Source organism: Colius striatus, chromosome 25 (genome assembly GCF_028858725.1).
Source record: "Colius striatus isolate bColStr4 chromosome 25, bColStr4.1.hap1, whole genome shotgun sequence".
Lineage (NCBI taxonomy): Eukaryota > Metazoa > Chordata > Aves > Coliiformes > Coliidae > Colius > Colius striatus.
Genome location: NC_084783.1, coordinates 3,462,776 through 3,489,255, shown reverse-complemented (window position 1 = coordinate 3,489,255; position 26,480 = coordinate 3,462,776). Strand labels below are relative to the sequence as shown.

Below are 26,480 nucleotides of genomic sequence, written 5' to 3'. Positions count from 1 at the left end.
AGTGGGGCAGCTGAGGGCTCTGTGGGCACCTCCATCCCAACCCCACACGGGCTTTGTGCCAGGAGTGGAATCAAACTCTCTCTCTGGGCTAATGGCATCTTGCTGAGTGGGGCTGATCCTGCTCCCTCCTCCTGGCAGCTGGTGTCATGGTGATTTATGGCCCAACAAGCCAGGAGTGGCTGTGCAGTGGCCTCTCACCCCCCTGCTCTTGTTGCAGGTCAAGGATGGTCAATGTGATGGGGGATGCTGGCTGCTGGTTCCTGCTTGGGCTCTCCCTCCTCCCCATCACTGTCCTGGGTAAGTGCCACCAATGCTCCTTAGTTGGGATTAATTAGCTGAGAAAGGTAAACAGCAGCAAATAATGAACTATCAGCTGGAACAGTGAGGTGAATAATAACCAGGGGAGAGCTCAGGCTGCAGCCCAGCAGCTCCCCACATCTCCCTTCCCTGGGCTGAGGGGGATTAGTGAGGTTGAACTCCCCTCCCTCTGGGCAACTGTGGATCCCCCTGCACTGGGATCCCTGTGGGTGAGATCTTAAACCCTTAATCCCTCTGGCAGCACCCCCAGCCCCTTCCCCACCCAGAGATGAGCCTCCTGGGGATTTGCTGTGTCAGCCCCCTCCCCACCCAGAGCTGAGCCTCCTGGGGATTTGCTGTGTCTCTGGCTTGGTGGGGGATGTCTCAGCACCTTGCTGCATGGGTGGGTTTAGGGGTCTCCCCATCCTGGTACCCTTCCCAGCAAGCAAAGGGTTTGGGGTGTGATGGAGAGGAGGGAGCTGGGGGTGGGGGGAGGTACCAGGAGGGGATTAGTGGCCATCCCTGGTCCCCAGCTGGCCAGGCTCTGCAGGGAGCATCCCCCCCACGCTGCAGGCAGGGAGAGCTGTGCCATGGGGGTTTCAGCTACTCATGGGATTTGTGCATAGGCTGGGTCAGGATTAGTGTGGGGGGAGGAAGAGGAGGAGGTCAGGATGGTCACCATGCTGTTTGCCAGTGTGGGATGGCTTTGGAGCTGGTGCCACAGTGCTTGGGTGGCACTCAGTCATTGGTGAGGGGTCCAGCTCTGTGGGGAGGGATGGGGAGTGCTGGTATGGGGAGCAGTGTGGGAACCACAGGTACAGAGCAGTGGCTACAGCCTGACAGCATCCTGGGGTGGAGGTCAAGGACTCAGCTGAGTTGGGAGTTCAGCCTTGGAGGGAGAGAATTAACTGGGACAGTCAGTCTCCAGCCACAAGACAGGGAGGCTGCACATTGTCCCCCTTCAGGGGGCTCGAGGTGCCCAGGCACAGCCCTCAAATGCAATGCACCCACGAACAAGAGCCGTGTGGGAGCTCCTACTGCCCATCCCCATGGCATCTGGCCACCTCTCCCTGCAGGCTCCCAGGAGGATGGGAAGGTGATCCACATCAGCAGGGTGCAGCACGAGGCCGTGCGCGTGGGGCTGGGGGAGCCGGTGGCCTTGCCCTGCCTCTTCCTCCTCCATCCCTCGGCCTCGCTGGGACCCAACGAGCCCCCCGACCCTCCCCGCATCAAATGGAGCAAAGTGCGCTCTGCCAGCGGCCAGAGGGAGGATGTGCCCATCCTGGTGGCCAAGGACAACGTGGTGAAGGTGGTGAAAGCCTACGAGGGCAGGGTGGCTCTGCCCGGTTACCCCCAGCACCGGCGCAATGCCACGCTGCTGCTGCGCCGTGCCCGTGCCAGCGACGCCGGGCTGTACCGCTGCCAGGTGGTGGCTGGCATCGATGATGAGCAGGACCTGCTGCCTCTGGAGGTGACAGGTGAGCTGGGAAATATGGGGTGGCATCGCCATGGGCATCATGGGCACCGTGGCGTGAGGGTTGTGTGCCCTATGGAAGCTGCGCAGCCGCTGCTGGGTGAGCTGTGGAAGGTCACTGGGGAGGCTTCAGCTGGAGTCCTGGGGCCAGTGCTGGGCTCCCCAGCTCCAGAGGGACAGGGAAGTGCTGGGGAGAGGCCAGTGCAGGGACACCAAGAGGGGACTGGAGCATCTTCCTTGTGAGGAAAGGCTGTGGGACCTGGGGCTGTTCAGTCTGGAGAAGAGACTGAGGGGGGAGCTCATGAATATTGACCAATATCTCACTGGTGGGTGTCAGGAGGTTGGGGCAGCACTTGTGTTGTACCCAGAGCCAGGACAAGGGGTGATGGGATGGAGCTGGAGCACAAAGAGTTCCATTGAAACATGAGGAAGAACTATGTCAGTGTTTCAGTGAGGGAGCCCTGGCCCAGGCTGCCCAGGGAGGGTGTGGAGGCTCCTTCCTTGGAGCTCTTCAAGACCCAACCTGGACACATTCCTGTGTGACTCTAGGTGGGAGCTGCTTCTGTAGGGTGGTTGCACTGGATGAGCTCTGCAGCTCCCTCCCAACCCCACCATGCTGTGCTCCCCTGATCCTCTGCCCCCTCTCCAAGCTGTATGAGCCACTCCCCCCATGCCAGCTCTGCCATGGTTCCCCTTGCAGGTGTTGTGTTCCACTACCGCCCCGCTGGCCAGCGCTACGCTCTGAGCTTCGCCGGGGCGCGCCGCGCCTGCCTGGCCAACGCAGCCGCCATCGCGTCCCCGCAGCACCTCCAGGCCGCCTTCGAGGACGGCTACGACAACTGTGACGCGGGCTGGCTGGCTGACCAGACCGTCAGGTGAGCGTGTGGCACGGGCAGCAACCCTGGAACAGCCTCTCTTTGCGTGGCCATGGTGCTGAGTGCCCGCTGTGCCACTCTCTCCTGCAGGTACCCCATCACCCTCTCCAGACCTGGTTGCTATGGAGACCGCAACAGCCTCCCTGGTGTCCGCAGCTACGGACTGAGGGAGCCTGGAGAGGTGTATGATGTGTACTGCTATGCCCAGGAGCTGCGAGGCAAGTGGTGGGGGGTGGCACTGGGATGGGGGTGGGTGCCCAGGGGCATTGCTGCAGGGAGATGGAACACAAAATGTTCCACTGGAACACAAGGACAAAGTGCTTTGGTGCTGAGGTGAGGGAGCCCTGGCCCAGGCTGCTCAGGGAGGGTGTGGAGGCTCCTTCTCAGGAGGTTTCCAACCCCAGCTGGGCATTCCTGTGCCCCTGAGTGAGAGGAACCTGCTTGAGCAAGGGTTGGGCTGGATGAGCTCTGCAGAGCCCTTCCCACCCCACCATTCTCTGGTTCTCTGACACGGCTGTGGCCAGGAGCACGGGCATCTCTGTGCATCTCTTGCCTGCCTCAGGTTGCAGGGTGGCAGTGCCATGCCAGCACTCACTGCTTCTCTCAGCCCTGGTGCTGAGCAGCGTGATGTCTGTTGTGCACATGCCCCAAAACTCAATCCTCAGCCCTGAGCCATCAGGACCATCACGACTTTCCATCCTCACACCCTCAACAGACTCCTCTCTTTGCAGGGACAGTGTTTTACACCACAGCACCCGGGCACTTCACGTGGCAGGAAGCTCAGAGCCACTGCCAGAGCCGAGGGGCTTCTTTAGCCACCACTGGGCAGCTTTACCTGGCATGGCATGAGGGTCTGGACCGGTGTGACCCGGGCTGGTTGGCTGATGGCAGCGTCCGCTACCCCATCAGGCTCCCACGTAGGAAATGTGGTGGAGACACCTCTGGAGTCAGGACCCTCTACCAGTTCCCCAACCGCACTGGCTTCCCCCAGCCTACCTCCAGATTCGATGCCTACTGCTATAAAGGTAAAGGCAAGCAGCACTGCTTGTCCCCTCCCCAGGCCCCTCATCCCCCCCAGCAGCCCCCTGGACCCCTCAGGGCTCGGTGGGAAGATTGCTGAGGATGAACATTTAATTGGGGGAATGAATGAGATAAATGAGGGAGCTGCTCTGGGAGGGAGCCCAGCTCCATGCATCAGCCTGGCATGGGGCAAGGCTGGGGGATGTGGTGCGTGGTGCTGAGCTCCTGCTGGGCTGTGGCATCCTGGCTGATGCCCCAGCTGCACATCCTGCCCCCGCAGCAGCCGCAGAGCAGAGGGAGCCGGAGGAGCCAGCGCTGCCTGTGCCCGACCCACCAGGCAGTGACAATGTGCTGGTGGAGCACAGCCAGGAGCTGGGGACATCAGGGGACACTCGGGACACCCCACGTGAGGGCTCCAGCCTCCTGCCACAGCCAGGACCTGCTGGGATGGATGAGGATGAGCAGTTGCAGCTGGCGAGTGGCAACCCCACGGTGCAGCGCGGTGACCTCCCTCAGGCTGCACCGTCACAGGCTGCTCCAGAGCTGGGGCTGCCCCAGGGGACGTCCCTGCCACCCACCACAGCCTCCTCACCTGCATGGCCTCAGGAGGATGAAGCTCTCAATGTGGTGGACCAGATGCCAGCGAGCTCCTGGCAAGATCCAGCGAGCACCAGCCCAGCACCGGCGGCGCAAGAAGACCCTGACCCTGAGGAGCCCTCAGCTGCCCTCCCACTACAGTCCCACAGCTCAGCCCAGGGGCACGTCACCAGCTCACCAGCAGCACCTCCTGGGCTGGGAACTGTCCCTGGCATGGCAGTGAGGACCCCCAGCACCCCCCCAGCCAGCTCCCGTGCCCCGAGGCGGAGCAGCTACCCCGGGCTCAACGGGCGCTACTTCCAGCTGCAGCGGCAGAGCCGGGACCCTGACATGGGCTCCAGGGACCCCACGGTGGCTGAGGACCAAACAGTGGCTGTGGACCCAGTGAGGACGGTCACCCAAGCCCCTGTCCTGGCCCTGGAGGTGAAGGGGGCTGCAGCCAATGCAGTGGAGACATGGAGCAGCTCCCATGCCAGCACCGAGAGCCTTCACCAAGACAGCACTTATTTGCCCTCCAACGTGGTGCAGGAGGAGATTGGCCCTGGTAAGTGATGCCTGAAGGTGGCTGGAGGTAAGGGGGGGTCTCAGTGGGGGCTGCATCAGCTTGGGGACCCCACAGGTGTGCCATCTCTTACAGAGCTGATGACACCAGCCACCTCTCCGATGTCCCCTGCGCCTTCCCAGAGGGATTCACCACGGTGGAGCCCCCGTGTAGACCCCCAGGATCCCAGGGGGTCCCCACAGACACCCCCTTCACCCTCCCCATCCCTGCCTGTCTCTGTGCTTCCCCACGATGCTCTCAGCCCCCAGGACATCACCACGGTTGGGGCTCAGCCCCATGTCCCCAGTGCTCGTGGGGACTCGCCCCGGGTGCCACCTGGGGATGCCACTGAGGACTTCTCTGGGGACACCCTCTGGCAGGAGGATGGTGGCTCTGTCCCACCACGGCCCCCGCTGCCCCCTGCCCCACTGGTGGCTGAGGGCCCTGAGTCAGCCCCACAGCCCCATGGGCACGGCAGTGATGGTGGTGGGGCTCCAGGCAATGGCTCACTAGAGAGGCAGAGGAAAGCAGTGACCTTCCTCCACCCCCCTGCTCCCTCTGTGGGCCACCCCACCAGCCCTGGCCCCACTGAGGTGGCTGCTCCCCAGCCACAGGGTGGGCTGAGCCCCACAGGCCCCCCCAGGCCAGCCAAGCCACTGGCTGGGCACAGCTATGAGCCCTTGGCTGGGGATGGGGATGCTGAGAAGGGCTTGGCTGAGCTGAGCAGCGAAGGAGCTGTGTCCCCACCATCACAGGATGCCCCTTCACCTTCCCCCTCTGCCATGGCTGGTGAAGTGACCCCCCAGGCCAGCAAGGTGACCCCCCAGGCCAGCACCGAGCAGCTGCTGGAGGCAGAAGCACTGGAGGCAGCAGCTGAGGAGGGGTCCACAGGCTTTGTCCCCACAGCCCCACAGCCCACCAGCCACTCCACAGCAGAGCTAGGGGGAGTGGAGCATCTCCTCCTGACCCCCCCAGCCCCAGAGCAGCCCCCTGCCAGCCCTGGCCCCCCAGGGACACCTCACTTCCAGGATGCACCACTGGCCCCCAGCGAGGAGGATGCCTCTGGGGAGGTGAAGAGGGAAGAGCCCCCCACAACCCCTGGCTCAGCCACTCACAGCCCCTGGCCCTCACCCACTGCCCCCCACCCATGGGTGCCAGAGACCCCCGAGTCCCCAAGCACGGGGCTGCTTTTAGAGCCCTTCACAGCAGTGGAGCTGGGGGGACTGGGGGTGTCCCCGCTGCTGGATGCTGACAGTGGGAGTGGCGAGGAGCCAGGGCTGGAGGAGAGGGAGCTGTTGGCCTGGGACAGCACCAGCAACACCAGCCAGCACAGTGAGTGGGGTGCTGTGAGGTCAGGGTGCTGCAGGGTCGGGGTGCTTCAGGGTTGGAGTGCTGTGGGGTCAGGTACTCTGGGGTCAGGGTGCTGTGGGGTCAGGGTGCTGTGGGCTTGGGATGCTGCAGCCAGGGTGCTGAAGGTATGTGCAGCTGATGGGCACAGGGAGAAACAGGCTGAATGGCAGGAGGACTTCAAGCTCCCCAGGTTGGCACAGCATGATGCCTACCCATGGGGTCAAGGCAGTGGATTGAGGGGGGGTCTTCCCTTTTAGCCCAAGCAGTTTATTCATGGGAAGGGTTTCTGGCAGCTGGGAGTGGGTCCTGCATGTTTCAGAGGGAGCTGAGCCATGAATGTGAGCTGGGGGACTGTCTGCTTAAGTGTTTAATGTTTGCAGTTGCTGGAGAGGCAGCTGCTGGTGGGCAACGTGTGGCACAGGCAGCCCGGCCACAGCGGGCACTGGGCACCTCCTGTAGAGCCACAGACAGGCAGAGAAGGGTCCTGGTGGGGAAGAGGATGGGTTCTGCAGTGTGTGTGTGTGTCAAGGCACCCACTCCCACCCCACAGCTCCAGCTGACCCGTGCCAGAACAACCCCTGTCTGCACGGCGGGACCTGCCGTGCCAACGGCACCGTCTGCGGCTGCAGCTGCCCCCCAGGATTCACCGGCGAGAACTGCGAGATTGGTGAGTGACCAGAGCTGTGCCAGGGTGGCATCCAGCCCTCAGCTTGTGTGTGCCTCCCTGGCATGGCACAGCATGGGATGGCACAGCATGGCATGGAGCAGCAGCCCACGCCAGGAGGGGAAAGAGGCTACGGCTCTACACCCTGCTTGATGCCCCCACTCTCAGCGGTGCTGGAGGGAGGGGATGGGGGTTGGCTGAGTTGAGGGGGGGTCTCTGCACACCCACAGCTCCCTCTGTGTCCCCACAGACATTGATGACTGCCTGTCCAGCCCCTGCCAGAACGGTGGCACCTGCATTGACGAGGTCAACGCCTTCGTCTGCCTTTGCCTGCCCAGCTACGGCGGCAGCCGCTGTGAGAAAGGTGAGGAGCTCCCCCAGAGCATCCCCATGGGACCATCACCCTTTGGAAAGGGGACATAGGAGTCCTGCCTCATGCTGGGGAGCTGCTCCCTTCATCCTCCCCTGGGGTGTGTCTGTTCTCCCCACAGACACGGAGGGCTGTGACCACAACTGGCACAAGTTCCAGGGTCACTGCTACCGGTACTTCTCGCGCCGGCGCTCCTGGGAGGATGCAGAGCGGGACTGTCGCCGCCGCGCCGGCCACCTCACCAGCATCCACTCACGGGAGGAGCATGGCTTCATCAACGGTGTGGGCTGTGGAGGGGGGTGGGGAAACACCCTGTCCAGCAGCACCCCGAGGCTCAGCACCCTTGGGTGCTCAGCGCCTTCCCTGTGTGAGCTGTGGGGGGCTCTATCCGCAGGCTTCGGGCATGAGAACACCTGGATTGGGCTCAATGACAGGATTGTGGAGCAGGACTTCCAGTGGACAGATAACACTGGCTTGGTGAGAGACCCTTGGAGGTGCACAAGGTGAAGGGGTTGGGGTGCAGGGCACGGGGGGGTCTCACCCTCTCTCTCTCCTGTCCCACCAGCAATACGAGAACTGGCGGGAGAACCAACCCGACAACTTCTTTGCGGGCGGCGAGGACTGTGTGGTGCTGGTGTCCCACGAGATTGGCAAGTGGAATGACGTGCCCTGCAACTACAACCTGCCCTACATCTGCAAGAAAGGCACAGGTACTGCCTGCCCTGCCCTGCTGCCCGTGTCCCATAGCCCCCAGTGTCTCCATCCCCATCCCACAGCCTCCAGTGTCTCCATCCCCATCCTACAGCCTCCAACATCCCTACCCTGCAGCCTCCAGCATTGCCATCCCACAGTCCTCAGTGTCTCCATCCCCATCCCACAGCCCCTTGTGTGTTCATTCCTGCCCTGCAGCCTCCAGAATTGCCATCCCACAGCCCCCAGTGTTTCTGTCCCCATCCCACAGCCCTCAGTGTCTCCATCCTTACCCTGCAGCCTCCTGCATCCCCATCCTGAAGCCTCCAGCATCGCCATCCTACAGCCCCCAGTGTGTCCATCCTCATCCTGCAGCCTCCAGCATCCCTGTCCTCCAGTCCCTGGCATTCCCATCCAACAGCTCCCACAGTTTCTATTGCCCATCCCACAGCCCTCAGCATCCTCATCCCACAGCCCTTAGTAGCCCCATCCTCATCCCACAGCCCTCAGCATCCCCATCCCACAGCCCTCAGCATCCTCATCCCACAGCCCTTAGTAGCCCCATCCTCATCCCACAGCCCTCAGCATCCCCATCCCACAGCCCTCAGCATCCTCATCCCACAGCCCTTAGTAGATCCATCCCCATCCCACAGCCCTCAGCATCCCCATCCCACAGCCCTCAGCATCCCCATCCCACAGTGCTCAGCATCCCCATCCCACAGCCCTCAGCATCCTCATCCCACAGCCCTTAGTAGCCCCATCCCCATCCCACAGCCCTCAGCATCCCCATCCCACAGCCCTTAGTAGCCCCATCCTCATCCCACAGCCCTCAGCATCCCCATCCTCATCCCACAACCCCAAGTGTGTCCATCCCCACTCCACAGCCCCATGTTTCCATCCCCAGCATCCCCCTCCCACAGCCCCCAGACACCTCCTCATCCTCAGGAAACCATCCCTCATCCCTCCATCCAGAAACACTCCAGCACTTCCCCTTAATCTCCTGGGGGTTTTTTTCCCCTCCTTTCCTTTCCCCTCCACAGTCAATCCTTCCCCCTGTGCCTCTCATTTGTTTAATTTGCCACCATTAAAACGATTAAGTTCTCATTCCTTATCTTGAAAGTCCCATTAACCCGCAGCCAGCAGCTGCAGCAGCCGATGAGGCCGCTAATTAACGATGTCAATCGGGGAACACCTCCCCGCTGACCCGCTGGAGATGCCCCTCCCCAAACCACCCCCTGCCCCTCCCCAAACCACCCCCTGCCCCTCCCCAAACCACCCCCTGCCCCTCCCCAAACCACTCCCTGCCCCTCCGCTGGCATCACCAGAGTGTCCCTTTGTCCCTTCTTGGTGATGGGGGAGGTGACGGGGGTCCATCCTCCCCCAGTGCTGTGCGGGTCCCCCCCGGAGGTGCCAAACGCCTTCCTCGTGGGGAAGAAGAAGGAGAAGTACAGCATCCACTCCAGTGTCCGGTACCAGTGCCAGGAGGGCTTCACCCAGCGCCACGTGCCCACCATCAAGTGCCACAGCACCGGCAAGTGGGACCGGCCCAAAATCCTCTGCACAAAACGTTAGTGGGGGATGAGAGACGGGGGGTCCCGGGGTGGGGAGAGGGATGAGAGACGGGGGGTCCCGGGGTGGGGAGAGGGATGAGAGACGGGGGGTCCCGGCGTGGGGAGAGGGATGAGAGACGGGGGGTCCCGGGGTGGGGAGAGGGATGAGAGACGGGGGGTCCCGGGGTGGGGAGAGGGATGAGAGATGCGGGGTCCCGGGGTGGGGAGAGGGATGAGAGACGGGGGGTCCCGGGGTGAGGAGAGGGATGAGAGACGGGGGGTCCCGGGGTGAGGAGAGGGAGTGTGTGTGTGTGTGTGTGTATGTGGCGGGGGGGAGGGTCAGAGCATCGTCTCTCTCCCGGGGTTGTGGTTCCTGAGCCCTCCCCGGGTCCCTTCCCTTGCCCCCCCGTTAGCCAGGCGGTCGCACCGAGCGCGGCGGCACCACCACCACCGGCACAGCCACCAGCACCACCAGCACCAGCACCACAAACCCCGCAAGGAGCGCCGAAAACACCGCAAGCACCTCCGGCTGGACTGGATGGAGGAGGGCCACTACTTCTAGAGCTGGGGGGGGAAGAGGAAGCACAAGGGTCCCCGACGAGATGTGGTGACGTTTCCCCCTCCCCTTCCCCCCCGCCCCTCCCACCTCCCCTCTCTTTTATAACCCCCTTTGGCTTTAGCTCCCAGGATACCCGGCCCCGTAGGGAATAGGACCCGGGGGGGGCGGCTGCGTGCCCGTCCCCAGCCCTCCCTGCATGCCCCACGCTCAGCCCCCTTGACCCGGGGTCGAGCCCCCAGCCCCACACGGGGACCCCCCTCCCCCCCAATCCCTGCACGGGGGCTGTTCCCCGCCTGGGCTCCAAGACGGGGTGGGGGGGGATGATCTACCAACTCCCCCCCCTCCCCAAATCTCCCACCTTGGTCCTGCCAGCCCAGGGTGCCTCTGATTTTTTAGCAGCCCCCTACTCCTGCGCAGGGGCGCGGGGGAGGCGGGAGGGGGTGTGGGCACAGAGGTGCTGCTGTTGGGCTCCGTGTCCCTCTCTGCCCTCTGCTTTTGGGGCTTGGTTTTTATTTCCCCTGCCCTGTTCGTCGGGTCCCCGTTGGAGTTGGTGTGTGTGTGTGTGTGTGTGTGTGTGTGTGCGTGTGTGTGTGTGTGTGTGTGTACGGCGCTTTCTGCTCTCTGCTGTTTGCGACGTGACTGCCGTGTCCCGAGCCCACTCCCTGCCCCCCTCCCGTCCCCATCCCCCTCTCCCCGTGCCATTTCTGACTCTGCCTTTCTGTACTGCTGGACATTTTAATAAATTTTTTTAACAGTTGGGTGGCCCCGACTCTGAGTTTTGCTTTCGGGGGGTGGGGAGGGGGCTGCAGAGACCCTGGGGCTGCTCCCCCCCACAGCCCTCGCCTCACCTGGGCCGGGGGCTGCCTCCAGCTGCCTCCTTTCGCTGCCACTTTAAGCAAACTTTCGCTGTGCCAGTCCCGGAGAAGACTCAGGGGCTGCAGCCTCCATCCCCCCGGCTGCCATCCCATCACCCACCGCCTGGGGCTCCGCTGGCCCCTGGCAACCCCTGGCCCCGCTCCCCCTTCCCCGAGCTCCTGGGGCCGCTGCTGTCACATCCCATTTCTTTTCATCAGCTCTGGCAGGCGAGGAAGGTGATGGAGGGTGCTCAGCTGTGCCGGTCAGTGAGGAAGCCCCCAGCCCTCTCTGGCATGGGGGAACCCGGGGTCCCCACTTGGGCTCTGCCATCCCCGTGGTGGCTCCTGGTTGCTGCCAGCACAGCGATGCCCCGAGGTTGATCCTGCTGCCTTGCATCTGATCCTGATGAATCCCAGAGGGATGCCCTCGGGATGCTCCGGCTGCGAGGGAGGGCACAGCAGGCGCCGTCGGGGCGTGGAATTGGGGGCCAAGAGAAGGGCTGTAGGGGGGAGTGGCCCCACAGGAGCTGCCCCTCGAGAGTGACACCGGCAAAGGAGACACGAGAGCCCGGGCTCAGCTCTCAAAAGCGGCCGAAGCTTTTATTTCATCTACGTCCAGGGCAGCAAAACGCCAGGAGCTGGTGCTCGGCCGGGTGGGCACAGGGGGCGGTGCCCACCCAGCACCTCCCCGCTCCCGGCAGCGGCTGCACCCACACAAAGCCAAAGCACTAAGGAGCTGCCCCAGCCCCAGCTCACGGCGTGTGCCGCTCGGCTCGCCCGGCCCCAGCTGCAGCCGCTGGCGAGTGGGTGCATGCGGCTGCTGGAGGGGCCATGGGTGCCCCCCACCTCCCCCGGCCACCTGCGTTGCATGAAGCCAAGCCTGGCGCCCCCAGCCCTTGCCCTAAGCCTGCCCAAGGTGGGGAGGGGGGTTAGGGATGGAGGGGGTGTCCCGTGGCTGGGCAGCCCCCTCGCAGAGACCCGCTGGTCCCTCGCGGCGTGTCCCAGGGGGTTCAGCGCTGCATGGCCCCAGGGATGGCACTGGAGACCTGGCATGAGGATGAGGATGGTGGGGGCTGAAGCCTGCTCTGCTCTGGGTGGGCCTTTAGCACATGCAATAGGCTGACGGATAAGCAAAGAAGTGCAGCGAGCTGGGGAGCCGGCCCTGGCCCCGAGCAAAGGCTCCTCAAGTCACTCCCCTCCCGCTGCCTCAGTTTCCCCCGAGCGTCACCCGGCTTTGCCCGCAGCCTGCAGCAGAGCAGCCGCCCCGGGCACCTCTCCCAGCCCACGGCAGGGGCTGCCCGCAGCTCCCCACACCACCAAGGCCCAGGAGGCAGCGATGCCGGGGAACCCAGCCCACTGGGAGACGGGAATCCCCAGCCAAGTCTTGGGGGTGGGGGGGGGAGGATGCTCCCATCGAGGAGGAGCCTCACACCCGATTAGGGTGCCCCCCACCCAGTGCCTTCTCCGGGGCAGCCTCTCCAGCTTTTTTAAAGCAATAAACCCCGAACAGCTTGTACTTCTTGTCGGGGAAGCCCAGGTTCCTCACGCCGGGCTCCCGGCCTCCGCAGCGCGCCCGCGGGTTGACGATGGGATAACGGATGCTGCCGTCCTCCAGCCAGCCGGCCTCGCAGCGGTCCAGCAGCTGCAGCTTCCACGCAGCGTACAGCTGTCCCACCTTGGCCACGGCAGCCCCGTTGTTCTTGCAGGCTTGAACTGCCTCGGCGAAGCTCAGCTTGCGGTAGGTCTTCAAGAAGTAGACTTTGCCTGGGATTAAAAACAGGAGCAGCTGGGGGGGGGTTAAGGATTTCTTCCCTGATGAGGTGAGGGAGCACTGGCAGGGGCTGCCCTGATGGGCTGTGGAGGCTCCTTCTCTGGAGACATCCCAAACCCAGCTGGGTGAGTCCCTGTGTGACCTGATCTAGCACCTGCTGTAACAGGGGGTTGGGCTGGATGAGCTCTAAAGGTCCTTTCCAACCCCCACCGTTCTGTGGACTCTGTGACACACAGATTTGCTTTTAAACCCACATAACAACCTCTGAATAAACCCAGAACAGCTCTAAACAAAAAGCAGAGGAAAAGAAAGTATTTTCTGTGTGAAGAGGGGGAAAAAAGAGTCCAGAGAACTCACCTGGTACACTCTGATCCTGCTCTGGTCCTGCTCTGGTCCTGCTCTGGTCATGCTCTGGTCCTGCTCTGGTCCTACTCTGGTCCTGCTCTGGTCCTACTCTGGTCCTGCTCTGATCCTGCACTGGTCCTGCTCTGATCCTGCTCTGATCCTACCCTGGTCCTGCCCTGGTCCTGCCCTGGTCCTGCCCTGATCCTACTCTGGTCCAGCACTGATCCTACCCTGGTCCAGCTCTGATCCTACCCTGATCCTGCTCTGCCAGGAGGGTTCCACTGGATGAGCTTTTGAGGTCTCCCCCAACCCTTGAGACTGTGGGATGTGCCCACAGCATCCTCTATCCATGGCAGGATGGTACCCAGCAAGGTGGGATGGGGCTGAGCACTGTGGACCCCCCCTCATGGCGTTTCTGGGGGGACTGGAGGAGGGCAGGGGCTGGGTGGGCTCTGGAGAGCCGCTGTGGGCAGATTCATGGGCTGTGCAGGGCGGTGGTTGGTGATGGCTCCTCGTGGCGATTACAGCTGCTATTTATCCTGCCTGCCACCATTAAATAAACATCAGCAGAGCCCCCCCGTGCTGCCCTGCCAACCAGCAGGAATTTACACAGCCCAGGAGCCCTCCAGGCTCCCATCTGTCTTGCGTGGCCCCAGCCTCATCCATCACTGCTCCTGTTTGCTGCTGCAATTACCTCCATCCCCTGCTCCCACCCAGGGAAGATGAGCTCTGCTAAAAGCACGTGCCCCAGCCCAGGAGGTGATGGGGCTGCATCTTGGTCCTCCCAGGGATCCTCAGCACTGAAACTCATCCTTGATGTGCTTAGTGAGCCTGGGGAATCATGATGGTTGGAAAAGATCTTTAAGATCATAGGATCACAGGATGGTGGGGGTTGGAAGGGACCTTTAGAGCTCATCCAGTGCAACCCCCCTGCAGAAGCAGCTCCCACCTAGATCAGGTCACACAGGAACATGTCCAGGGTGGGGTTGGAAACCTCCTGAGAAGGAGCCTCCACACCCTCCCTGGGCAGCCTGGGCCAGTGCAGTCCAACCCCTCACCTCACCCTGCCAAGCCCATCACTAAACTAAACCCACATCCATCTCCATCCCTCTTCTGAACATCTCCAGGGCTGGCAACTCCCCCACCATAAGAACAGTGAGGAGAGTCACATCCTTCCACCCACAAGAATCACCCCCCAACCCCTCTCCCCAACAGCCAAACCAGGCAGCTGAGCTCCCCGTGCCTCAGTTTCCCCCGTGCTGTTACCGTTGAGGTTGGAGGTGAAGCAGAAGGCATCGTAGTGCTCGCTCTCCTTGTGCCTGTAGCCGTAGTTGCGGACGCCCACCGGCGTGTCCTTGCGGCCACACTCCTCCCGTGGCCGGGAGATGGGGTACTGCACCGAGCCATCCTCCAGCCAGCCAGCGTTGCACCAGTCCATGCCCTCCAGCCAAGCCTGGTGCAGCTGGTCATGAGAGGCCAGGATGCCATCCTGCTCCAGGCACGCCTGCTGTGCCTCGTGGAAGTTGAGGGTGTAGCGGCCCAGGCGTGGGTGGTAAGGGAAGATGACGCCTGGGAGGGGTGACAGAGGGCTGGGGAGTGTGTGTGGGGGGGTGAGGAGTCATCTCCCCAATCTCATTCTACAACTGCACCCAATAAATGGGGTGCTGAGGGGATTGGGGCTGCTGTGGGCTGCAAACTCCAGCGAAGATGAGCTGCCATCAGAGTTTTGAGCGCTCCAGGCTTTGCCCAGTAACCCCAAAGCCTGCCTCACTCTGTGACTGCAGCACTCTCAGGCTTCAGGAGCTGCTGCTCTGGGACCTGGGGGCAAGGGTAATGCTTGCATGGGGTCCACTCCAGCCCTGGTGTCCCTGGGGCAAGCCCAGAGCAGCTGGAGCTGAAGTGCTGTGCCTCTTGACCCCCCAAAAAAGGGTTTTCCTCCTTTCCTGGTGTCCCCAGCTGCAGCAGCTCTGAGTCACCCACAGCATCGACACTGCTGCCACATCCCAGTCCCTCCCCAGTGCTTTATGAGGCCCTGCTGCTATCTATCTCTGCCCTTTATTAGCTGCCAGCCTGTAAACCTGGAGCAACAATAAAAGCCAATAACAGAGACAATAAACTACGGCACACGCCAGGAGAAACAACCAGCCGTAAAGCAGGAGCGAGGCCCAGCTCAGGGATGTAGCCCTTGAGGGCAAGAGGGCCAGTGGCATCCTGGGGGCATCAGGAAGAGTGTGGGCAGGAGCTCAAGGGAGGTTCTGCTCTCCCTCTGTTCTGCCCTGGTGAGGCCTCAGCTGGAGTCCTGTGTCCAGTTCTGGGCTCCCCAGCTCCAGAGGGACAGGGAAATGCTGGAGAGAGGCCAGTGCAGGGCCACCAAGATGCTGAGGGATGGAACACGTGTGTGAGGAGGAAAGGCTGCAGCCCTGGGGCTGTTCAGCGTGGAGAACAGAAGCCTGAGCTCAGGGGGCCCTTCCCAGTGCTGATCAATCCCTAAGGGGTGGATGTCAGGAGGATGGGGCCAGTGTGTGCTGTGTGGTGGCCAGTGGCAGGACAAGGGGTAACAGGCACAGGCTGGCACACAGGCAGTGCCCCTGGCACAGGAGGAGAAAGTCCTTTGGTGCTGAGGTGAGGGAGCCCTGGCCCAGGCTGCCCAGGGAGGGTGTGGACGCTCCTTCTCAGGAGGTTTCCAACCCCACCTGGACACGTTCCTGTGCCCCTTGAGCGATGGGAACCTGCTTTAGCAGGGGCTTGGGCTGGATGAGCTCTGCAGGGCCCTTCCCATCCCACCATCCAGAGATTCTGTGACCTGACCACCCCACATTGGACACAGGGAACCCTTGGGGTCCTTCCTCATCCTCATCCCCATCACCATCCCCATCCCCATCCCCATCACCATCCCCATCCCCATCACCATCCCCATCCCCATCCTCATCCCCATCCCCATCACCATCTGTCCTCATCCCCATCCCCATCCCCATCCCCATCCCCATCCCCATCCTCATCCTCATCCCCATCCCCATCCATCCTCATCCTCATCCCCATCCCCAACCATCTCCATCTCCATCCCCATCCCCAACCATCCCCATCCCCATCCCCAACCATCCCCATCCCCATCCCCATCCCCAACCATCTCCATCCCCATCCCCATCCTCATCCCCATCCATCCCCATCCCCATCCCCAACCCCATCGCCAACCATCCCCATCCCCATCCCCATCCCCATCCCCGACCATCCCCATCCCCATCCTCATCCTCATCCCCATCCTCATCTCCATCCCCATTCCCATCCCTATCCTCATCCCCATCCTCATCCTCATCCTCATCCCCGTCCCCATCCCCGTCCTCATCCTCTTCCCCATCCCCATCCTCATCCCCATCCCCATCCTCATCCCCATCCTCATCCCCATCACCATCCGTCCTCATCCCCATCCCCATCCCCATCCTCATCCCCATCCCCATCCATCCTCATCCCCATCCCCAACCATCTCCATCTCCATCCCCATCCCCAACCATCCCCATCCCCATCCCCGACCATCCCCATCCTCATCCCCATCCCCATCCCCATCCCCATCCCCATCCCCATCCATCCCCATCCATCCCCATCCCCATCCCCATCCCCATCCCCATCCTCATCCCCAACCATCCCCAACCCCATCCCCAACCATCCCCATCCCCATCCTCATCCCCATCCCCAACCATCTCCATCTCCATCCCCATCCCCAACCATCCCCATCCCCATCCCCAACCATCCCCATCCCCATCCCCAACCATCCTCATCCCCATCCCCATCCCCAACCATCCCCATCCCCATCCTCATCCTCATCCTCATCCCCATCCATCCCCATCCCCATCCCCATCCCTCCTCTCCCAGCACTAGCTGTGTCGTTACCTTCGAGGTCCAGCTTGACCATGCCGGTGTCATCCTCCAGCTCGTTGGTGACCTCGCACTCGTAGCGGCCGTAGTCTTGCAGGGTGACGTTGCGGATGATGAGGGAGGCGTCGCCGGCGCCGTCCTCCTGCAGCGCCGTGCGGCCGCGGTAGCTGCCGAACGCCCGCCGCGCCTTCCCCAGCGCCACGAACACGTCCACAAAGGCCATGGGCTCCGTCACCTTGGTCCACTTGAGGCGGATCTCGGCGGGGTCGTGGGCAGACACGTCGTAGTGGTAGCGGCAGGGCAGGATGATGGTGCCACCGCGGTGAGTCACCACCTTGCCGGGGGCTGTTTGCACCACCACGGCCCCGCTGTCACCCTCTGCAAGGGACACGGAGCTCAGGGGATGGCTCAGGGGCAGGGATGATGCAGGCTGGGGTCATGGGGCAGGCAAAGGGACAAGCTTTGGGGAGGATTTCTCTCTTTTGGTGGCTTTGCAAAGCCCAGAGTGGGCTGGGCAGCTCCTGGCCGGGGCAGAGGGGACACAAGGGATGTGGCAGAAGCTGGTTGTGGCTCAGTGATCACGTTGTCACGGGTATGGGACGTGCTTTTAGGGACACGGTGGCTTTGGGATTGGTGGTTGGACACAAGGACTCTTCCAACTCAAAGGATTCTGATTGGATATTAAACACAAGAGCCCCCTGGCTGCAGGACAGCTCACCCTGTCCCATCCCAGCAGGCTCAGCCCAGCTCACCCCTCCTGACCCCCATCCCCACTCACCCATGACATGCACCACCTTCTTCCTGCCCCGGGTGCTGAGCAGAGCCTCAGAGGTGAGGATGGTGGTGAGGAGCAGCAGAGCCATGGGGCCAGCGGCCCAGGGGCCTTGGGGATGCATCTAGGAGGAGAGCAGAGTCTCTCAGCACCCCCTGCCCCCCAACCCCAGGGAGAAGAGCACGGGGAGGGTGCTGAGAGCAAACCCACCCTCTGCAGTGATGTGCCCCCCATCCTGCACCCCGCTGGGCTTGTGCAGCCGGTGGAAGGAGATGGAATCACCCACTTTCCTCCCACCACCTCGTGGGGAACCCCCGCACCCTGTGTCCCACCTTGCCCGCCCCAAGCAGAGCGGGGGGCTCAGGGGCAGCTCTGGGTCACTCGTTGCCTCCCCGCACGGAGCAGGCGCAGGGACCCCCCGCGCCCCCCATCCGGCGCTGGTGCTGAACTCGGCTTCACCCGCTCAGTTACAGCCGCGATGAATATTTCATGGCAGCCGCTCCGGGCTGGATCTCCTGAGTTATTTATGTCAAGGCTGGCACATCTGGAAACTGAACTGATGGAGTGGGACTGGGCTGTGGCTGCCAGCCCCCCAACTTCCCCAGCCCCCCGCCCCGCTCCACGAACCCCCCATCCCCGTGGACAGCGAGGGAAAAGCCGCTCCAGAGCCTCCCTGACCCCGGGGGACCGCGAACCCCCCCGAGCCCCGCGTCCCACGCGGAGACGCCCCAGATGCCAGCCCGGGCAGGCGGAGTGTGCCCCCCGCCACGGCAATGAGCCCCCCGGGGAAGGGGAGCCAGGGCTCGGCTGCGGGGCAGGAGGAGCGGGGCAATCCCCCGAGAGTCCCGCTCGGGGCAAAAAGAGACCAGGGCTCCTTCCCCGAGGGTCCCAGCGCCCGGGCAGGGGCAGGGGGAGCGGAACAGCCCTCCCCGGAGGGTCCCGGTGCCCGGTGGGGTGCGGGGGGAGCGGGGCGGCCCCGGCTTTCCCCCGGGGCCGGTGCGGTGTTGCAGTGCGGGACACTGCGGCGGCAGCCCCGGGGCTGCGGGACGCCGGTGGCCGGGAGCGGGCGGCGCAGGGCGGAGCGGGGGGAACCGGCGCGGCCCCTGGCGCGGGTACCGGTAGCGGGGGGTCCCGTCCCGGCTGCTCGCGGCCGCACCGCAGCGAACGGCGCCGGGGCCGCATCGCCGCACTCACCGTGTGTCCGCGGGCGCCGGTGCCGGCCCGCGGGAGGGGCCCGGCCGCAGGAGCGCTCCGGTGCCGCCGGTGCTGCCGGTGCGGCTCCGCGCAGGGGGCGGCACCGGGAGCTCGGCCCGGCCCTGCCCCGGCTCCCGGCGCTGCGCAGAGCCGACGGCTCGCCAAGGTCACCGGCCCGCCCGGTCCCGGCCCCCCGCTGCCCCCTGCCCGGGGTAGGAGAGTTTTACCGGGTAATTCCCGCCGTGGCCACGGCAAGGACAAGCCCGGGGCACTGCCAGCGCCGCCACCCGTGTGCATCCCCCCTCCACACTCACACACCCCTGCTTGCCCCTGGGCATCCCTCTCCCTGGCTCCCCCCTCCCAGCCTTTGTGCCCTGCAGAGTGAGCAGCAGGGACACCCCCAGCCTCTGCACCCCAAAGGGCAGGGGGGCAAAGTCAGGCGGCCCCTCCCAGCCCCAGGCAGAGCAGGGGGAAGCAGGGGGACCCCGGCAAGTGATGTAGGGGGGGCCAGGGTGGGACAGCCCCAGCCAGAGCACACACATGGGCTCAGGAGCCATTACATCCCTCCTTTATTTTGTAAACAGTGTTTTCCTGGCACAGTTCCTGCATTCTCAGGCATGGATGGGAGCAGCAGGGTGCCATGAAGTCCCCATCACCCCTGGGGACCTGCCAGAAGGGGAGCTGGGCTCCTACAGCCCCCCAGCCAGTGAGATCCCCCAGGTTTGGGCAAAGACAGGACTGTGGCTGCAGCGATGCCCTACAGAGCACCCCTCAACACATCCCACAGCATCAGGGGACCTGGTGAGGGGCCAGAGCATCCCTGGGGACACCTCTGCCAGCCAGGTGCCACCAGAGACTGCTCCTGCAGTGGGGAGAGAGGAGCTGAGCAGCAGCCCCCCTGGAGCACGGGGGAACAGGTCACTGGTGCTTCTTGCCCAGGTGGAGGCTGGCAGGACTGGCAGGCAGGAAGAAGGCAGGGCAGCGCAGGCAGCGGAATGCCAGGAGCTGGGGGCCCAGGGCATACAGGACATTGGTGAGGAGGAAACTCCACCAGACATCTTCAGGGGTCTGGTAAGGGAAGGGTGTGCGGGGGTGCAGCGAGGAGCCCACGTGGGAGAACTGAGCCTGGAGACACAGGGTGGTCTGGCATGGGGAGGCTGACCTGCTGCAGCCCACCCAGCACCAGAAGGTGTTTGGCAGGAGCAGGCCCAGTGCATCCTATCTACAGCCCTGAGGGCTCTCTCCAGCCTATTTCTGTCAAACTCATCCCTGGCTCCATTAAGATCCACCGAGGCCAAAGTAATTACGAGGCAGTGGCAGTGGGAGCTGCTCCACATGCAGCAGGGTGTGGATCTGCTTCCCTCCCCCCACTTCCAGCTCAGTCCTAGTCTCATCCCTATTTGCTTTCTCCTTGCTGGGACTAAACCCCAGCCTGGGGGGTCCCACTGTGTCCAGGGAGGGGGATAAAGGAGCAGCTCTCACCTGTGCCACAGCCCCAGCAAACACCAGGCTCCAGTCGGGCAGCCAGGAGCAGCCAGGCAGCACCAGCCCATAGATGCAGAGGCAGAAGAAGGGGAGGACGTAGAACATGTAGATCAGCATCTGGGGGGAGATATGGAGAGGGTGAGCAGGGCTCTGGTGGCACAGGAGGAGGGGACAGCCCTGCCTCGACTCCACTCACCTGCACCTTGGGGTAGGCGACGGGGTCGCGCAGGTACGGCTCGTGCTGGTAGATGTACTCGAAGCACGAGTCAGCAGGACAGTCCAAAACCACCTGAGGATGCAGCAGGAGAGGGGAGGTGGGTGCAGGGCAGATGCACCCACCCCAGGATCCCCCCTCCCAACCCTCCAGGGCTCCCCCAGCCTTTCAACAACCCCGGTGCAGGGACCCAGCACTCACCATCCCCCTGAAGAAGGTGAAGGCGGCGGTGAGGAGCAGCAGCAGGATCAGCCCCACGTCCTGGGGCCGCTGGTACAGGTGCTTGTGTTGTTCCTCTGCAACCTGGGAGAGGGAAAACACTCTGGGTTTGGCCTCACACCTTGTGGTGTGGCCCCAGGAGGGGATAAGGCTGCCAGATCCCGCTGCAGCCCCTGCCCTGGCTCACCTTCTCCGGACTGAGATATGGCAGGGCCTTGGGCTGCTGGAAGAGCCTTGTCCCAGCCCAGATGAGGATGAGGATGTAGGGCAAGTTGAGCAGGAAGGCAGGGCTGAGGTCAGAGCTGTGTTTCCCTGGGGAAGGAGAGGATGGGATAAGCATGGCAGAGTGCTCAGCACCCAACATTGATACCTGCCACTTGCCCCCATCTCAGCACCTTTCTCCTCTGCCTTTGGGACCAAGTACTCACCCACCAGAGAGATGAGGGGATGAAGGCAGCCTGGAGGGATCAGCAAGTGACCATTCAGCCAAACCCCCTTCCACACCCACCTACCTATCAAGTTCCCAAGCAGGAAGACGACGATGCTCATCGTCACAGAGCCCAGCCAGAAGAGACCCAGGTTCCTGTAGCTCTTTCTGCAGACACAGGGGGATCAGACACCTCTGCCAGGCTCAGAGCTTTCCCTCCTCACACAACTCAGGGCCCTCCCAGCCCCACGTGCCCCTCCCAGCTCTCCTCCCCTCTCACCGGTGGCTGATGGCCGTGATCATGGCGAGGTAGAGCCCGTAGTGGATGACGCCGTCCCAGTAACAGATGACGATGCCGTGAGCCGTGCGCAGGTAGGGCTCACCCTGCCCACCCAGGAGACAGAGCAGCAGATGGGGTGGGGGGCAGCTGCCTTCACACATCCCCCCTCCCCATGGGAGCCCACAGGAGCTGGGGCTGCTCCATTCATGGTCGCTCTGCACTAGGAGGAGCTTTGGGAGCAGCATCCTGGGTGTATGGGGATGCTCCCTGCACAGCTGGGGTGTGGGAGAACCTGTGAGCAAGGGGTGAGGTGTTACCTCTGTGACATAGATCTCCATGAAGCCAGAAATGTAGCCATCCTCCTCCAGAGAGATGATCAAGTCGACAATGGAGGTGAAGGAGAACACCACAAACACTGCAGGACAAGGAGCCAGCTCTGAGCAAGCCCCACAGCTCTCCTCTCAGATCCTTGCTCCCTGCCCCAGCACTGGATTCATCCCCACACCTCAGGGGGAAGGACTCACCACAGAAAAAAGGGTCCTGGAAGAGGTTCCCTCCACTGACAAAGAAGACAATGAAGAAGAGGGCAGCGAGCAGCAGCAACCCCGTCAGGATCAGCACCAGTGGGCTGCTGCAGGACAGCAGGATGGGGTCAGGCAGCCAGGCACAGCCAGGGAAGTGAAGCCCCATTTCCCCTGGTCCAGGAGAAACACCCCTTTTCCCCCATTGATTTTGAGGGGTGAAGCAGGAGGAGCAGCAGGATCAGACCCTGCTACCCAGCAGATCCACACAGCACAGGGTGCTGCCCATCCTCTGCCACAGCAAAACAGCTCCTCCAGGATCTGAAATAACCCAGGGAGGAAAAGCCCTGGGATGTACAGGGATGGGTGGGAAAGGGGCTGCCCTACATGGCACCAGGGCAGAGGAGAAACCCCAACATAATCCTCCTTCTCCAGGCTGTGGCGATGGGCTGCTCTCATAAGAGACAGGGGAAACCAATTCCAAAGCAGTTAATGAGGAGACAGACACTGACAATGTGTCCTAAGAGAGTGAAGAAGCTGTAGGGAAATCTGTCTCCAGCTGGCTCCCTCTCCTCCAAGAAGCACTTGCATCAGCTGGAAGAGCCACAGCTCTGATCTAGCCCACACTCCAGCTGCAAAACATGATGGTGTATTTTTCACTCAAGCCTTTAACACTGTGACCAAAGGAAAAGAAAAGGCAAAGTGATGGCTGGCTGGCTGCAGAGATGCTGGTGTTACAGCCAAGGACCAGTGTGTGTGTCCTGAGCCAGCCCCCTGCCCCAGGTCACCTGGCTGAGAACAGCTCAGCTCTCATTTACAGGAGGCTGAGACTACACCTGGCTCCTGTTTGCTTGGTGCAGGTGGAATTGCTCATCCAGGGATAGGGACAGTGGCCATGGAGCACAGCACCCCACAGCCCAGGGCAGGATGGGTGTCCCAGCAGCACAGAATGAGGTTGAGCTTGTCCTCACCCTGTGCCCCAAGCACCCAAACCCACACAGATGCTCTTGAAAAAAAGCCTTGAACCAATCAAACAATTGAAGTGTCAGCACCTAAGTGCATTATTACCAGTGTATAATTAATTACTACACAACTAATTACTCTCACAGAATGATTAATTCAACGTTCAGACACAGATTCTGTGGTGGAACAGCACAACACTGGCTCCTCTGGCCACTGTGAGACATGATGGGGCTTGAGACACACCAGCACAAGCTGCTCTGGGGTCACCCTGCACATGTACCAACACCTTGGGGTGCTGTGCCCAGGGCACCCAGCTCACCCTGCCAGGCTGAGGAGCTTTGAGGCCACTATTGCTCATGAAGAATCATCACTGAAAGAAGAACCAAGGGGCTGGACCCCCTCCTCATCCCTCCCCCACAACACCTGAGCAGGAGAATAATGGCAGTGGGCTTCAGCTTTGAGGGGCAGCTGGAGGGGTCAGTGCTCCCCACAGCTCTGAGTGGTTTTCACCCACTGCCACTGCGGGTTTCAGTGATGGATCTTGGAGATCTGGCAGTGCCATGTGAGATGGGAGGGAAGGAGAAGACAAAAAACAAGTGGGAATGTAAAGTGGGAGATTGAAGTTTAAGCAAAGTTTCTCAGAGGCCAGGAAAGCCCCAGCTCTGTGACTGCTGGGCTTAAAGACCCTTTGTGCTGGTAAAGCAAAGGCAGAAATCAGCTGGAAAAAGAAAGGCTGGCACAGAGAGCGTTGGCCACACTAAGTGGGGTCTCTCTAGTAAGGGGAGGGGGGTTCAGAGGGGTCCCCAGAGCCTGGGGAGGCATGGCCATGGCCAGAGGGACAGCCACTGAGGCCAGGAGGATGGAGAGGATGCTCAGAAATCAGGAAGGTGCTGAGCACCCTAATGCCAGGGGATGGGGGCTGTCAGTGAGCCCCGTTAGGCTCTGTGCTGTGGGGTGGCTCTGAGCAGCTCTGCTCTGTGTGTGCTCCCCAGGAATGGGATTTCAAAGCCATAAAGGCAGCCAGGAACCACATCAGCCAAATCCCAGCCTGCAGCAGCCTTTCTGTGGGCACCTCAGTCCAGCCCCCTGCCCCAGTTCCAGGACTGACCCAGCACTCAGCCCTGGACACCTCTCCCCTCTCTCTGGGTCCGGATGGGACTCAGTGGCCCATCCCAGGGTGGGGATGGCTCCTGAGCCACATTAGCTGCACCCCCCCCCCCTAATCCCAGTGCACAGCACCCAACTCCCAGCTCCCAGCCCCAAGAGCTCAGTGCTGGGCTCACACTCACTCTGCCAGGAGGGTCACAGCGTTGAGGCTGAAGGCCAAGGGGACGGCGAGCAGGGAGGGGGCGAGGGCGCCCGGCACGGCCGGGAGCTGCATCCCCAGCACGGCCCAGCCCGGCAGCCCCTGGACTTTGGCCCCGCTGCCAGCGAAAAGGCAGCACCCTTAAAGCCCCAGAGCTGCCTGGGAGGAAGGGCAGGGGGTCCTGGGGGAAGCAGGCAGTGAGAAAACAGGACAAGGGGTGATGGGATGGAGCTGGAGCACAGAAAGTTGCATTGGAACACAATTGAACTGTGAGGTGAGGGAGCCCTGGCCCAGGCTGCACAGGGAGGGGGTGGAGGCTCCTTCTCTGGAGGTTTTAAACCCACCCTGGACACATTCCTGTGTGACCTGCTCTAGGTGGGAGCTGCTTCAGCAAGGGGTTGCACTGGATGAGCTCTAAAGGTCCCTTCCCACCCCCTCCATGCTGTGACTGACACAACACAAACGTCTCGGCCCAAGGGCCTGTGTTGGTCTCTGTGCTCAAGGGCCACCCTGAGAACGGCTGCTGAGGGCTGTGGGGGAGGAATAAAACCACTCCAGGAGAGGCTTTGAAGCTCAGGGAGTGTTTTGGGTTGGTTGGTTTGTGGGGTTTTTGTTTTGTTCACCCAATTCATTCTGGTAACCTTAAGTACTGAAAAGAGCCAAGAGGACACACCTCTTCAGATCTGTGAGAGGAAAAGAGAAGGAGTGAAGCACATGAAAGGCAACACTTCATCCCTGCCTTTAATAATGAATTGAAGTGAGCAGAGAGCAGGAGTTTCAAGGTCCCTGCATCCAGCTGGGAGCCCAGCACTCCCCTGACCTCTCTCTCTCACGCTTTCTGCTCAAAACCACGAGCATTTACCTTCCCACCAGCCTTGGAAGAGACCTGCCTGAGGGGTCCAGAGCTGGGCACACACTTACAAACTTCCACAGCACTTTGCAGAGCCCCAGTGCAGCTGCTCAACCTTTCCCCTTCCTCACAAAGCCTTCACAAACCTGCTGCTGCGTCACTCGTTTGCTCTCTTGCTTCAGAGTCCGGGGCCTGAATTAGCCACCCTGCACTTTGCCCTGGGCTTGTTGGTGGTTCTTCTGTGCCTTGTCAGCACAGAAGCTGGGAGTAAAGTCACTTGATGAGGGAAAGCTCGTTAGCAGCAAGGCAGGAGGGGGTTCATTCTCCATGGCTCAGGAATGAGATGAGGCTTTGTGGCTGAGAAACCACCCACCAGCTCCATTTGTACAGGGAGAAGGACAAAAAGCAACAGAACAACCTGTAAAATAAAGGAATGGGGTGAAAACTGAGGCATTTGGGGTGACTTCATGGAATAACCTTCAGCTCTTCCCCACCACCAAGCCTGGCTTCAGGCTCTCAGCTCTTTCAGCCACCAGACCCCAGGGTCTGTGGTTTGCAGCCCCTGGCTGCTCACGCTGCATGGGCAGCAGGAATTCACCTCTTGATCTAAAACAAGTCCAGCTTGGGTGACCTTCTGGGCATGTGGCAGCAGCCACCTGTTTGATTTGGTTTCTGAGGACTAATGAGGTTTGTAGCTAATGATGGTGAGGAGGGTGACTGAGCTAAGCGGGCTCTGGCAGGGCAAGGGGAACAGGGAGTGATGTGCAACAATAGAGGAGAGCAAAGCACCTGCTGAGGGCAGAAAGGGCTCAGGAAGACAAAGGCCTTGCTCACTCTGCAACTGCCTGACAGGAGTGAGGTGGGGGTTGGTCACTTCTCTCTAGTAACAAGTGACAGGACAAGAGGAAACAGCCTCAAGTTGCCCCAGGGGAGGTTGAGGCTGGAGCTGAGGCAGAACTGTTTCCCTGAGAGGGGTGTGAGCCCCTGTGCCAGGCTGCCCAGGGAGCTGGGGGAGTGCCCAGCCCTGGAGGGATCCCAAAGCCCTGCAGCTGAGGTGCTGAGGGCTGTGGGTCAGTGCTGGGCTGGCACTGCATCAGCTTCAAGGGTTTTGCCAACCAAACATTGTGTGGTTCTAAGGCCACTGTGTGTAAATAAAGGAATAAACCAGCTTTTGCCAACAGGACACCAGTGAAACATGGGGGGATCACTGTGGTATCACATTAGCTGTCAAAACCCAACCAGCAGAACCAGAAAGCCCTCCCACTCCTGCCTTTAAGGGTGACCAGGCACTGGCCATGCCAAAACGATGTTGCACTACACACCTTTGGAATGAACCCCCCAGGAAGGAAGCAGCCAGCCCAGCCTCAGCCCTACCACGTTCCAGTCCCTGGGACTTCAGCAAAAACCAGCTTAGCAGCTCTG

At 61.9% G+C, this 26,480-nt stretch overlaps 3 protein-coding genes across 3 annotated transcripts; 1 reads left to right on the top strand and 2 right to left on the bottom strand.

Moving 5' to 3' along the window:
* The first annotated feature begins 224 nt into the window (after positions 1 to 224).
* Positions 225 to 9,990, top strand: NCAN (neurocan). The gene is made up of 16 exons (XM_062015050.1): positions 225 to 297; positions 1,374 to 1,775; positions 2,472 to 2,646; positions 2,737 to 2,864; positions 3,378 to 3,677; positions 3,926 to 4,182; positions 4,225 to 4,807; positions 4,901 to 5,631; positions 5,683 to 6,136; positions 6,705 to 6,821; positions 7,069 to 7,182; positions 7,310 to 7,468; positions 7,583 to 7,665; positions 7,754 to 7,898; positions 9,263 to 9,445; positions 9,842 to 9,990. The coding sequence occupies exons 1-16, from the start codon at positions 225 to 227 to the stop codon at positions 9,988 to 9,990; spliced, it is 4,053 nt and encodes a 1,350-aa protein (XP_061871034.1).
* Positions 9,991 to 12,267: 2,277 nt separating this feature from the next.
* On the bottom strand, positions 12,268 to 17,723 carry HAPLN4 (hyaluronan and proteoglycan link protein 4). Its single transcript, XM_062014982.1, has 4 exons — positions 17,606 to 17,723; positions 16,843 to 17,205; positions 14,224 to 14,526; positions 12,268 to 12,605 (listed from the first exon to the last, which is right to left on the bottom strand). The coding sequence occupies exons 1-4, from the start codon at positions 17,721 to 17,723 to the stop codon at positions 12,268 to 12,270; spliced, it is 1,122 nt and encodes a 373-aa protein (XP_061870966.1).
* Positions 17,724 to 19,711: 1,988 nt separating this feature from the next.
* On the bottom strand, positions 19,712 to 24,283 carry TM6SF2 (transmembrane 6 superfamily member 2). The gene is made up of 10 exons (XM_062014981.1): positions 24,192 to 24,283; positions 21,943 to 22,049; positions 21,736 to 21,833; positions 21,419 to 21,522; positions 21,224 to 21,306; positions 20,899 to 21,023; positions 20,694 to 20,795; positions 20,475 to 20,567; positions 20,276 to 20,395; positions 19,712 to 19,918 (listed from the first exon to the last, which is right to left on the bottom strand). The coding sequence occupies exons 1-10, from the start codon at positions 24,281 to 24,283 to the stop codon at positions 19,712 to 19,714; spliced, it is 1,131 nt and encodes a 376-aa protein (XP_061870965.1).
* Positions 24,284 to 26,480: the final 2,197 nt, after the last annotated feature.

Coding starts and splice junctions, on each gene's coding strand:
- NCAN (XM_062015050.1), top strand. CDS start 225: ATGGTCAATGTGATGGGGGATGCTGGCTGCTGGTTCCTGCTTGGGCTC. Junction 1,776..2,471: donor GCTGCCTCTGGAGGTGACAG/GTGAGCTGGGAA, acceptor TTCCCCTTGCAG/GTGTTGTGTTCCACTACCGC. Junction 2,647..2,736: donor CTGGCTGACCAGACCGTCAG/GTGAGCGTGTGG, acceptor TCTCTCCTGCAG/GTACCCCATCACCCTCTCCA.
- HAPLN4 (XM_062014982.1), bottom strand. CDS start 17,723: ATGCATCCCCAAGGCCCCTGGGCCGCTGGCCCCATGGCTCTGCTGCTC. Junction 14,527..16,842: donor GGTCAAGCTGGACCTCGAAG/GTAACGACACAG, acceptor CACCCCTCCCAG/GCGTCATCTTCCCTTACCAC. Junction 12,606..14,223: donor CTTCACCTCCAACCTCAACG/GTAACAGCACGG, acceptor TTTTAATCCCAG/GCAAAGTCTACTTCTTGAAG.
- TM6SF2 (XM_062014981.1), bottom strand. CDS start 24,283: ATGCAGCTCCCGGCCGTGCCGGGCGCCCTCGCCCCCTCCCTGCTCGCC. Junction 21,834..21,942: donor CCAGGACCCTTTTTTCTGTG/GTGAGTCCTTCC, acceptor CTTGTCCTGCAG/TGTTTGTGGTGTTCTCCTTC. Junction 21,523..21,735: donor TGGAGATCTATGTCACAGAG/GTAACACCTCAC, acceptor CTGGGTGGGCAG/GGTGAGCCCTACCTGCGCAC.